We start from the raw sequence: 12,937 nt of genomic DNA, 5'->3' as shown, positions 1-12,937 counted from the left end.
CATGTAAAAGATGGTATCAAAAATTTCGCCAAGGAGATTTCAGTCTTGAAGATGAACCGCGTGCTGGACGCTCTCAAAAGATTGAAAATGAATTGCAAGCACTGCTGGATATAAACTCTGCGCAAACTGAAAAGGAGCTTGCAGAACAGTTTGGCGTTACGCAGCAAACCATTTCCGTACGTTTACATACGATGGGAAAGGTTCAGAAGGAAGGCAGATGGGTTCCGCATGAATTGTCCGAAGACAACAAAAATCGTCAGCGTGACACTGCACTCACTTTGCTTTCAAAGTTTCGGAAAAAAGATTTTCTGCACAAAATCATTACAGGCGATGAAAAGTGGATTCTTTATAACCCTAAACGTAGAAAATCATGGATTGACCCTGGTCAACCTTCAACATCGACGCCAAAGCCCAATATTCATGCCAAGAAGGTTTTGCTCTGGTGAGATTGGAAAGGTGTGTTGTATTACGAGTTGTTACAACCGGGTGAAACAATCACGACAGACCGCTACCAACAACAATTGACTAATTTGAGCGATGCATTAGAAGAAAAGAGGCCATTTACTGGCCAAGGACGTCGTAAAGTGATCTTGCTTCATGACAATGCTCGACCACATGTTGCGAAAGCGACTCAGGACCATATCTTTGCGTTAGGCTGAGAATTTCTCCCGCACGCGATGTATAGCCCAGATATGGCGCCTTCCGATTATTACCTATTCCAGTCGCTGCAGCATCATTTGGCTGATACACATTTCGTGAGATTTGAAGAGATACGAAAATGCATTGATGACTTTATCGCTTCGAAGCCGGTGAGCTTCTATCATCAAGGAATTCGCAAGCTACCCGAAAGATGGCAAAGGTCATTGATGCAAACGGGGAATATTTCGCTGATTAATATTTTTTTGTATATTTTTGAATAAAGATTGAATTTTACAAAAAAAAAGCTCAGAACTTTTTTGTACATCTAATATTTCACCGAGATATTATCATAACATAACATTTTTTTACATTATATGCGTAATTGTCTTGTTGTCAGTGAGTTCTATTTTTTTTGCATCTGGTATATCAAATGCGGTTTGAAAATCCAATGATTCTTTGTCTTCCATTTTATGTTAATTAATTAGTAATACAAGATATTATACAAGATTATTTATTCTTCTTATTCAACAAATTTTTTGTAAAATAATTACTTTTGTAACGGAGCGCTCCATTCCTCCTCCGAATTTCCCCCGACCGACCATCCGTCGGGGACCGCCGAACATCAGGCGGAATGCGGCAGTGGCCGCAAAGAGGCAGCAATGCCTCCTTTTTAATACATTTATACGCGAACTCCGAAGCGTCGGAGAATACCACGAAAACACGTATGTTTTCGTGGTATTTCCCCGCACCGCGCCAAGCGTCGTACCAACAAGCGCGAACGCACTCCGCACCGCGCCACGCACCGTACCACCGAGCGCGAACGCGTCCCGCGCCGCACCGACGCCGCGCCACGCAACCGAGCGAGCGTCCCGCACCGCGCCACGACCGCGTCCACCCCGCACCGCGCCGCTACCTTCCCACCGAATTCCTTCCCTACCAAAAAACCAATCATCCCCCGATCTTTTTTTTCCGTTCCTGGGGAGAGATGCTAACCCCGAGATCGACCAATCCGACCGATCCGACCGAAAATACCGAGGTCGATCTCGGATATAAAAAGGCATCGCTCTCCACAGGAAATCACTCCTCGTTTACTCCTGTTCCTAGCTCGTTTTCCGAGAGCCCGTCTCAAGGAAGCGAGCATCCGTAACCGGTAGCAAGCCTGAGATTTGTTGGGGTTCTCCCCAACGCGCCAAGTTCGCTTGGCCTGGCCGAAAGCCGTCTCCGTAGCTCGCACGGCAAGCCGAGAGTTGCTGGGGTCTCCCCAGCGCGTCGAGTTCGCTCGACCCGACTCCGCCGTTCCCGAGATTTCACCGCCGAGTATCGGGGTTCTCCCCGATACTACCTCTCCGAGCACCAGGGTACACCCTGGTCGGCCGAGTACACTCGGCACCGCCACTTTCTTCTCCGCACACAGCTGGGGCCCTCCCCAGCTGGCCGAGTTCACTCGGCATTCAGACAGACAGACGAGGGGCGCACCCTCCGTCAGCCGAGCCCTCTCGGCAGGGAACGGGCCCACCCGTTCTCCGATCTAAACGATCCGCCGACCTCGCGAAATATCCACCCTCGCGACAACACCCGCGTGCACGTTTAAACCCACGCCGATTTAAAGGCCCGCGACGAACACGTGCGACACCGCCGCCGTCGCGCGCGTCCCGCGCCACCGAATGGCGCGCCGCGATCAGTATCGCGCCGACCGCCCGAGCGATATCTTATTTTATATTCACGCGCTATCCGCGCGCCGATCGCCGTCTCGCCCGTCCACGGCCACGAACATTAACGCGAAGACTCGATGCATTCCATCGCACCACTATTAGTCAAATAAACATCGTTATTTGTTATAATTATCGCCTAATAATTTAATAACACCTTTCTGTCTCCAACGTCCTCGCTTCCCCTCCTGGTAACCGACTGACCGCTCTCCGCGCGGGAAAGCGAGACCGTTTTATTTTTAATAGCTAATTTATAATGAATAGCTAATTTAAATAGCTAACTTATAATGAATTTAATGTATCTTTGTAATAACTGATTATTTTACAAAAAATTTGTTGAACCAGAAGAATAAATAATCTTGTATAATATATAGATTATGTATTACTATGTCTAAAAATCTTTAAAAAATATTATCAAAATTAATAAATTGTTGATTAAAAAATTTTTAAGTTAATTAAAATAAATAATTATAATTTTAACTTAAAGAATTTATCAAATAAAAAATGTATGAAAATATAAACAGCAATAAAAACTTCTATAACTTTTTTAAAATACGTATTCATTTATTAAGCTCGTATCTCTCACTTATATAATATTAATACTGTAGAGTATGAAATTAATTATAAAACTGCGATTCGCTGCAATTTGCATTCTTTTATACTAATGTTCATGCAAACAATGCTCATGTAAATAATATATGCAAATAAAGCTATGCCTTAGCAAATATATTTCTTGCGTAGCGTTGTGATAATAAAACACTACGACACGAAACATAAATGTTGATCAATAAAATATATTTATAACATTGCAATAGTTATCGTAAGCATTGCGATAGCTGTCGTACGACCAAAATTAAATAAACTATATTTTATAAAATTAAATAAGTCATATTTTATAATCATTTCTTTATTTGTAACTTGTTTCTAAATATTCAAAATGCTTCGTACGTCTTCTAATATCTCATCAAAAATATTTAACTTCCGTTTAACAAAACCTGCTATCATTATTACTATTATTACTATTCTCATTATTATTAATATAAAAAAGCTTTTATTTCAATAATTATTGTTGCATTGATACAATACTGACGAACTGCATCATATTCACCTTTAACGTTGTCCCGCGCATCCAACGCAGTATGAGATAGATATGTATATATGGAGCATGTATATAGAAGTATTTCTCGTTCATTTCCCAAAAATGCGATTTCGGAAAATAACTTTATTATACATCGTTGTATTTAGCATAAAATGCTCTTAAATTCATGTCCTTATTAAAATTTAAAAATTTTTTGAAATTAGGGGGAGGGAGTGGGGAGGCTCAAAAATATAACATTTTAAAAAAATTCTAATACGTCGTTGTAAAGTACACTTGTAGCTGTAAAATTTTTGTTTAAAACTTTTCTTGATATCTTTAACGGTTTAGACGATATTTATTCAGAAAAAAAATCGATTTTTTTCAAGGGGTGATTTCACCCCCTTAACGTTCGAGAACGCCGATAAAAAAAAATATGTGTGTCTTATTTTTGTCCATATTTTAACATACTCGAAACTCATTAAAATCGGGAGGACACTTCCGATACTTCCCTTGTGACTCGAAAAGTCCATCATTTTGCAATTTTTGCAATAATTAACGAGTTATTAATTTTTAAAAGTTACCGTATTAGCTCGGCCCATCGGCAAGCGCGGTAAGAGACTCCCGCCCAGAGATCATCGTTATTAGACACGCGTGGGATTGTTTTCTTTAAGCGGCAATAGCTATAGCTAATATATTGAAGAAAACAATTCCTTGCGCGCCTAGCAACGATCGCCGGGCGGGAATATCTAACCGCGCGCTTGCATTTGCCAAATTACGGCACACGGTGATTTTAAGAATTAATAACTTATTAACTATTGCGAAAATTGTAAAATATAATAATATAGGACTTTTTGACTCAGTTTAGTCCGCTCTATCTACACACAAAAATTCCTATTGCTCTGGGACATCCTGTATATGTTAAAGTACTCTACTAGAAAAGTACTTGAGCAAAAAAATAGGATGTCATACTCAGCTGTTTTCGAGAAAAACCGGTTCAAAGTTTATAGCATTTCTTATATTCCGGCCGTGTTAAGCCCAATGGTGAGAACTTGCGCCCGAACACGCTGACGATTTTCCCCTTCCACTTACGTACACAGAGACGCTTCGTCTATCCATGTGTCTACGCGCGCTCGACCAAGTTCGGCGCGTCAAACGAGAAAGAGATTGTCGTCTCTCCTCGCTCCGCTCGCTCGACTCTACTGCGACCGAGAATGCTAAATGTTTTCTCGACGTGAATTTGAGTCATGGGCGCAATTATAATTATATGATATGATTTTTAGGAAACATCACACCTAAAATAACTGAAAAAAGATAAACATATGAAATAAAGAATTTAATAGAGATTTAATTTATTCAATAATTTCGCAATTATTTTACCCAGTAAAAATTGTTTATATAAAATATATATAAATATATGTAAATATAATAAACGTATATAGTTAAATACGAAATATGTTTTCATATATGTTCATATTAGTTTTTTTTCTTTTGTAAAATTCTTATTTGGTAAGAAAAACAATAGTAATAATGAAAAATAGTAATAATGAAAATAATTGAACAAGAAAAATAATTGAAAAAATAATTTTCGCATTACTTGTTTTTTTACCGAAAGTTAAGTGTTTTGTTATTTATATATTTATATAAATTTAGATATATATTTATGTGTCTCATTACATAAAAAAATTTTTACTATCAATTAAAAGAATAATTTTTTCTTATTACAATTTCAGGAAATTCAAATGAATTTAGAATTAAGCATTATCTTAAAGATGAACAAAAAAGTATTCTAAAACTTATAAAAATAACAAATAATAATGCGAATTCAGTACCTGCAATCGCGATTTATAACATACGTCATAGAATTTATAAAATTTATCAACAATACATTATAAGAAAGTTATTGCATCAAATAATTGCTGTTATTGCAGCATAAAATAGATGTTATCGATCCTTTTTAGAAACTATAAAATGATTTTTTTAAGAACCAAGAAATTTTATTTGCCAGAGAAACTACGCATAGGCATATTTTTCTTATTAATAAAAAATTAACTATATTTGAGCAACTTTTGTCAAATTTTTCCAAATAATCTAGGTATTTCATCTGTATTATCTTTCATGTGTATTATCTTTTCTTTTTATTTATTCACGTTTATGTATTTCTATTATCAAAAATATCTTTTTCTAAATATATTTTCTAAATACATTTTTTGGATGATAAATGTTCCGCTTTTTAACAGTATAATTATAAATATATTGTCCTCACTTAATGTTTCCCCCACCTTCTTCTATTAGAAAAAGAGAAAAAATCAGATGTTTCTTCTCACTCGCACATGTCGTCCATTGCCTGGTATAGCATGTTCGGTCTATCTATACTATGTCTATGGCCAAGATCGAGTAGCTCGAGCGTTCGGCCCTGTAATACCGATCTGTCGACCCGGGTTTTATTCCTGCCTATTATATTTTTTGTTTTCTAATCTAGAAATATTTATTTATTATATTATTATGTCAAATATTTATTATATTATTATGTAAAATAAAATTAATTTAATTAATAATTGTTTTTATTTAAAATTTTCACTTTTAACTTTAATTAATAATTTACTGAACCTAATTTTTATTTAATTAACAATTATTATTTTACATGTTCTGCTCAATATGAAATTAATAAAATGCCACTTTTAATATAGTTTAATATAGTATATTTTTAGTATATTTTAATTAAATTTTAAAATTTAATAAGGTTAATTTAATAAGGAATAATCGAACTGCAAGTATTAATAATAAAAATAAAGATATATAAAAGTTAATAAAGTATTAGTGATAAAGATAAATAAAAGTTTTGGCACAACATCTTTCGCATTTATTTTTCAATTTGTTATTAAATTAACTTTTTTAAAATTTAATTAAAATATATCATATTAAACTATGTTGAAAGTGGCATTTTATTAGTTTTATCGGACAGAACATGTAAAATAATAAGATTGTTAATTAAATAAAAATTAGATTCAGTAAATTATTAATTGAAGTTAAAAGTAAAAATTTTAAATAAAAACAATTGTTAATTAAATTAATTTTATTTTACATAATATTATAATACATATTTAACAAAATAATATAATAAATAAGTATTTTCTAAATTAAAAAAAAAGCACAATAGGTAGAAATCGAACTCGGATCGACAGATTGGTAGTATATGACCGAGCACTCAAGTTACCTCATCTTGGCGACAATAGGCTTAACGCGGCCGATATATAAGAAATTATAACACTACAAACACTATAACACTATAAACTTTAAACTGGTTTTTCTCGAAAACAGCTAAGTTTGGCATCCTATTCTTTTGCTCAAATATTCTTCTAATAGAGTACTTTACATATATAACATATATAAGCCTTTTCAAAATCGGTGATCCCAAGTTCGCGCTCTCTCTTAAATCTAAATTTTTTAAATCACTAAATATAAATCTGATGTCAAAATTGACACATTCAAAATGACAGATTTAATATGATCTCTATATATTAATTTTTGCAGTACATTTTAAATTTTGACATCTACCATTTACCATCTATTGAATCCATCATTTTAAATTTGTCAATTTGTTAACCATAACGGACACAAAAAATTCTTTTTGAATGTTGAAAGTTCTAACAACACACTTCATTTTGATTACAAGAATACTTCTTCAGCATGTCGCATTTCGTACTTATAATAACAAAGTTCGTGGAAATAGCACTTTTTGCAACTTTAACTGCAAATTTCTCAAAATTACGATGTGATAGAGTAAGTTTACAATCAAATTCGATTTCAGCGTCCCAAAAACTACGGGAAATGATTAGTCTTATCGTTTTGGTGTTAAAAAAAAAATCATTTTTTGTATAAAATTAATATAATCAAGTAAATTAATTAATTATATTAATTTTTACTTTAAGAAAAATAAAATTTGCAATAATTTGTAATAATAATCATACAAAAAATTGTATTTTTTTATAAATATATCTTCTCAAATATCATATGCTTTAGTATTTTTTATTTAAGCAAAAAATTTTTGATCATAGAAAATAGATCAAGAAAATTAGTAGAGACATTTAATTTCAAATAATAAGGAAGGTAAATACTTAAACAAATTATACAGAGATTTCTGCATAGAAATAGATTTAATAGAATATTATTAATATGTAATTGAAATTTAACACATATATTATATACATGCACACACACACACACACACACACACACACACACACACACACACACACACACACACACACACACACACACACACACACACACGTATATATTATGTATTTTATATATATATATATATATATATATATATATATATATATATACATGTATATCGACATGCAAAAGTGCAACGAATAAAGCATCAAGTATTCATGATGAATAAACGATCCATAAAACGATTTTTCTTCTTAACTATATTTAAAATTTATTCTACTTGACAATATTGCGCATCTGTAATAAAAAGCGATAAATATATATATATATATGTGTGTTACGCCGGTCGTCTCTTACAATGATAACATTTTTATATTTTTATGATTTAATTTTCTGCTGATTCTTACCAGGTGTTACAGATATTATCCAATCTATGTAACTTCCTACACGCATCGCGATAGCAGGATAATCGGAAGCGCAGCCAGAACCAGAAGACGTTATACCAACTAGTACAAGTTTTCGCGTGGTAGGATCTTCCCATAATAAAGGTCCACCACTGTCCATCTATGAGCAAAAAGAAAAGAAAAAAGTCTACAACGTGATACTTGTTACACTACAATTCTAGAATTACATTTTACACATAATACATTTTACACACAATGTTATCATTATATAGAAAACAATTATATCCTTTTACCTGACAAGTATCTTTTCCTGGTGTAAAAGTACATATGTTATTGTCGCTTACATGTTTGTAATGCTTATAACATTCTTGTAAAGATATTACATTTAATTGTACTTTTTGAAGCGTACTTGCTTTGTTACCAGCAAATTCCAATAGACCCCAGCCTGGCAATTCAATAGAATTAAAAAATTAAAATAAATAATTATATCAAAAAAATATATATTTAAAAAATACTAACCTAATGCAGTTACCATATTACCAGCAAATGAATCTTGTTTATGTTGGATTGGCAGACAAACCGGCCCAACCGCTTCATTAAATTCAATGATACCATTAATCTTACAAATAGCTACATCATTGTAAGCTTCTGGATTACTTTCATATTGAGGATGAATAACGCACCCAATCAAATTGAATAATTTAGTTGCATTGGTATCGGTACCTATCCAAAAAATGTTTTGTGAAAATATACATATATATATATATATATATATATAAATTTAAAAAAATATATTATATATATATATAAAATATATGTATAATATATAAATTAAATATATATATATATAAATTAAAAAAATTTTATATTAAAAATTTCATAAAAGCATATAAACTGACTTCTCTCTTTGCAACTTTAAATTAAATAAATTTTAATTTAGAGAAGAAGGAAATATAAGAAGATAATATTATATAGCGAAGAAGAATATAATGTGTTTATGTTTATTATCAAATAGAATAATAAAAGTTAAGACTTATCTCTCTTATAAAAACTTTTCCTATTACTATAGTAATAGGCTATCGTTTTATAAATTTGTAAAGATTATTTCATTAAAAAAATTAATGAAAATAAATTTCTATTATATTAAATACAAAAGAACTATACAATTTAATTCAGTATTATTGTGATTGAACAATATAATATTTTATTTTATTTATTTAATATTATTAGCCTTATATATTAATGAAATGCGTATTTTAATATTTACCTGTTTTTAAATCATGTTCACCAACAACTATGCCAAAATTATTAATATTTTGTATTTGTTCTAAACAATGAGCTGCAGTTGTTATATATTGTTTAGATATAATAGTACAACCGCAAACTATATCACGTTTCATATAATCAACAAGTCCAGCCATCATGGGATATTCATTTACTTCAGTTTCACTGCCGCCTACTATTCTGGTCTAAATAAGCAACGCAAATAATGACGTGTACTTTTATTCTTAATGAAATTAGTATTCTTAATAAATCATATTTTACATGTGCACATTACATATTGATTATGATTATAGATTATAAATTAAAATTTAATTATATATAATAAAGCAAGAATAATAAATATATTTCCAATAAATAATATTTGACAAAAATAAATTTAAAATAATTTAAATAAACTTACTACTTTTTTCCAACCGCATTGGCAATTATCATTATTACTTGCATATATCTGGCATAAAAATCGACCTTTCGAATAATTTGAAAATGAATTCAATCTTATAGTTGGATTCATCCCTATGAGTGTAAATGTTTTATAACCGCAATATCTTATTGTATTTCCTCTATCAAATTGAATAGAAAAATTATCTTGAAAACAGTTTGGAGTCTATAAAATAATTTATTATTTATTTTATTTATCCAACTTTAACAATAACTCTGATAACAATTAATATAAATTCTAGACTTAAATAAAATTGTTAGATTCTGTTTGAAAATCTGATTAACATTATATGTATGTATATACTTCAAACAAAATAATTGTATAACAAACTTACCATTGGTTCTATTTCTATAGAACAATTTAGTTTTACAATATTAAAACTTGTCATTTGCCAAACGCACTGATTTATTCCCTCGTACCATTCGGGAAACTCTTTATTATACACGTAATATGTTTGGCCAGCATCCAAATTTCGAAAATAATTACAATCAGACTGAACTCCATTTAATGACAAAAGAGATAGCAATAAGCCGAATAAAACTATTTTGACTAAAATAATTATACTTATTTTAGAATTATATTGTTTAATATTATAAAATTTTTATTGGAATATTAAATTATCAAACAATAAAATTTTAACTAAGCATTTGCGATATTTAAACTAATATATTTAAAAACATCTAATATATTTAAAAACATTAATTAGTGAAAAATATTTTTTTTTTAATATCAATATGGGATTTAAAATTTTTTAAAGAAATCTTTTAAGAAATTAATACTTAAGAAACTTTTAAGAAGTAATGAAATATACGAAATAAAAAGAATATCAGCACATCTTTTATACTTTTTATATTTGTATATCGTTTTATAAGTAATAGTACAGTACACTGAGAGAAAACAAAATAGTTCAACTATATTTATGACAATTATAAAATTTAAATACTTGCAATTAGTTTTTCAAAGTAATAAGTCCGAAAGTAATATTAATGTATATCTTATTTAGTAGAAATGATAATTTAACTCTCCTAGTTAAATTATAATAAGTTATCAAACGTATATAAAAAATTTTCTAATTAATAAAGAATGCTTATTACAATTTACATAAATAAATAAATTTTATTTAATTTAGACGCTATTCGTTTTTTAAAATTGTAGAATTGATGAATTATGTGTTTAAAGTAAAATTTTCAATATAAAATATTATTATAATTGTTATAATATTTAACTGTATAAATAAATTGAATTTTTTATGTTCAATGATATATTATTCTATTGTATACGGTACTAAATAAAAATTTAATTCTACTTGATATTAATATTTTGTATTGATTTCTTAATAAAAGTTGATAATCAAATTATTATTACTTTTTATTATAACTTCTTTTAATACACAAACATGTCTTTTCGATCATCTAGTTTCAATTATATTATTTATTAAATTACTATAAACGAAGATAAATTTTTTAATTTATCGATCGTGCTAGCTATCTCCAATCTACTTCCAATTAATTTATTACATACAATTGTTTTAAAACATTCTTAAATATATTCCTCTATATCAGTAATAGCAAAAATTTGATTACCTGCTTGCATGATATATTTGTGTGACAAAATATTCTAGATTTAATTTTTTGAGAAAGTAAATTACTGTTCTGACAAATAATCACATCACATGTATGACAGATGCGTCTGTTTTTATCCAAATGCAAAGCTAAAGTAAACTTAAAACTGATAATATCAGATGTCTTATCTTTTACAGTTATAGCTGATGAGTAGAGCTATAGCAAAGAGGAATATTTTTCAAATAATCATGGAACTGAGTAGATACATAATCAAATATTTTATTTGAGCATTTTATAAAAAATCATTGGTCTTGTTAAAAAGTAAAAAAAGATTCTAAGACATGGAGATATTTTGCATTTTTTTACATTATAAATTTATAGATGCCAAGATCGTAAAGTGTATATTCAGGCATTTTTACTGCGTCATAAAATTCGAAAATTTATTTCTTCTTAGTAGAAATGTATAATCGATCGTATTTGTTTTAAGTAAAAGAAAGTTTAATTAAAGAACTGTTATATGACGTTAAATTCTATTTAATTTATTTTATCAAAAATTATATTTTATATACAATCTCTCTCAAAAAACTTTTTTCACAAAATTTTAATGCATACAATTTAATTACCAACTTTATACTATATCGAGAAATAAAATTTTTAATAAAAAAAATTAATTAAATAATATGCTCACAATTTTTATTTGCTGATTTGTATAATAATAATGTCCTGTATAAGATATTGTTTTATATGTTTTATATGTTTGTAAAATACTTAAACTTGATTAACATTATAATGTATATTATTGTTTAAGTAGATTAAAAAAAGGAAAATAACATTTTATTTTGCAAGTATAAAATATAAAATTAGAGCATATATTATTTTTTGCAAATGATATATTATCCAGTAATGTCTAAATAGATACATATTTATATAGATATAGATTTATTAATATATAAATATATATAAAATGAATAACATAATGTATAAAATATAAATTAAATGCTTTAAATAATATAGTAAATATTTGTAAGTATTATAATCAAAGTTTGGATTAATCTACAACCAATTTAATTGATTTGAATTTTAATTTTTACGTACGTTCCATATTTGTGTAGAACTTCCAAACAGGATACACGTATCGTGACAAGTAACTTCCGTAAATAATGAGACTAAAGGCTTGTATCGTATAAAATATATCGTGCCAAGTGTTTTACTGACAAAATACATAAAAAAACAATTGTTTCTCGCGATAAGCATAGATCAACTGTCTTACTATTTTGTGCATAATGGTGATAACGCGCACCAATACGCGCGGGTTTCTATATTGTCTTGAAAATATGCAAATATCCATCCCGTTCTTTATTTCTTTCCACACATGTGATAAGCATACTAGCAATAGACAACCTTTGTTATGCGAATATTATATCTTATGCAAACATTGTAAACAACGAACAAAATTTGAGTACATGATTTTAGATAATGAAAGAATGTCAGCGTATAATGAGGAAAGGAAAGTGAAAAAACATAAAGAAAATGTATATTTATTCTAATAATATACAAACTATCTATATTAAACTTTAGATATAAGTACACAATTTATATCAATAGTTATGCAGTTGTAGAATAGTGCATGCTGTTATACAAAT

At 29.5% G+C, this 12,937-nt stretch overlaps 1 protein-coding gene across 1 annotated transcript; it reads right to left on the bottom strand.

The window, feature by feature from the left end:
• Positions 1–6,481: 6,481 nt before the first annotated feature.
• Positions 6,482–12,545, bottom strand: LOC105431122 (venom serine protease 34-like). Its single transcript, XM_089084594.1, has 8 exons — positions 12,390–12,545; positions 10,067–10,281; positions 9,694–9,897; positions 9,277–9,478; positions 8,529–8,732; positions 8,303–8,454; positions 8,013–8,169; positions 6,482–7,902 (listed from the first exon to the last, which is right to left on the bottom strand). The coding sequence occupies exons 1-8, from the start codon at positions 12,394–12,396 to the stop codon at positions 7,877–7,879; spliced, it is 1,167 nt and encodes a 388-aa protein (XP_088940720.1). The 5' UTR covers positions 12,397–12,545; the 3' UTR covers positions 6,482–7,876.
• Positions 12,546–12,937: the final 392 nt, after the last annotated feature.

Source organism: Pogonomyrmex barbatus, unplaced genomic scaffold (assembly GCF_055798465.1).
Source record: "Pogonomyrmex barbatus isolate J1 unplaced genomic scaffold, ASM5579846v1 scaffold9, whole genome shotgun sequence".
In the NCBI taxonomy this organism is placed as follows: domain Eukaryota; kingdom Metazoa; phylum Arthropoda; class Insecta; order Hymenoptera; family Formicidae; genus Pogonomyrmex; species Pogonomyrmex barbatus.
The sequence above is the reverse complement of the archived record's forward strand: the minus strand, read 5'-3'. Positions and strand labels throughout refer to the sequence as shown.

Coding starts and splice junctions, on each gene's coding strand:
- LOC105431122 (XM_089084594.1), bottom strand. Junction 9,479..9,693: donor AATGCGGTTGGAAAAAAGTA/GTAAGTTTATTT, acceptor TTGCTTATTTAG/ACCAGAATAGTAGGCGGCAG. Junction 7,903..8,012: donor GATAATATCTGTAACACCTG/GTAAGAATCAGC, acceptor TTTTTATTACAG/ATGCGCAATATTGTCAAGTA.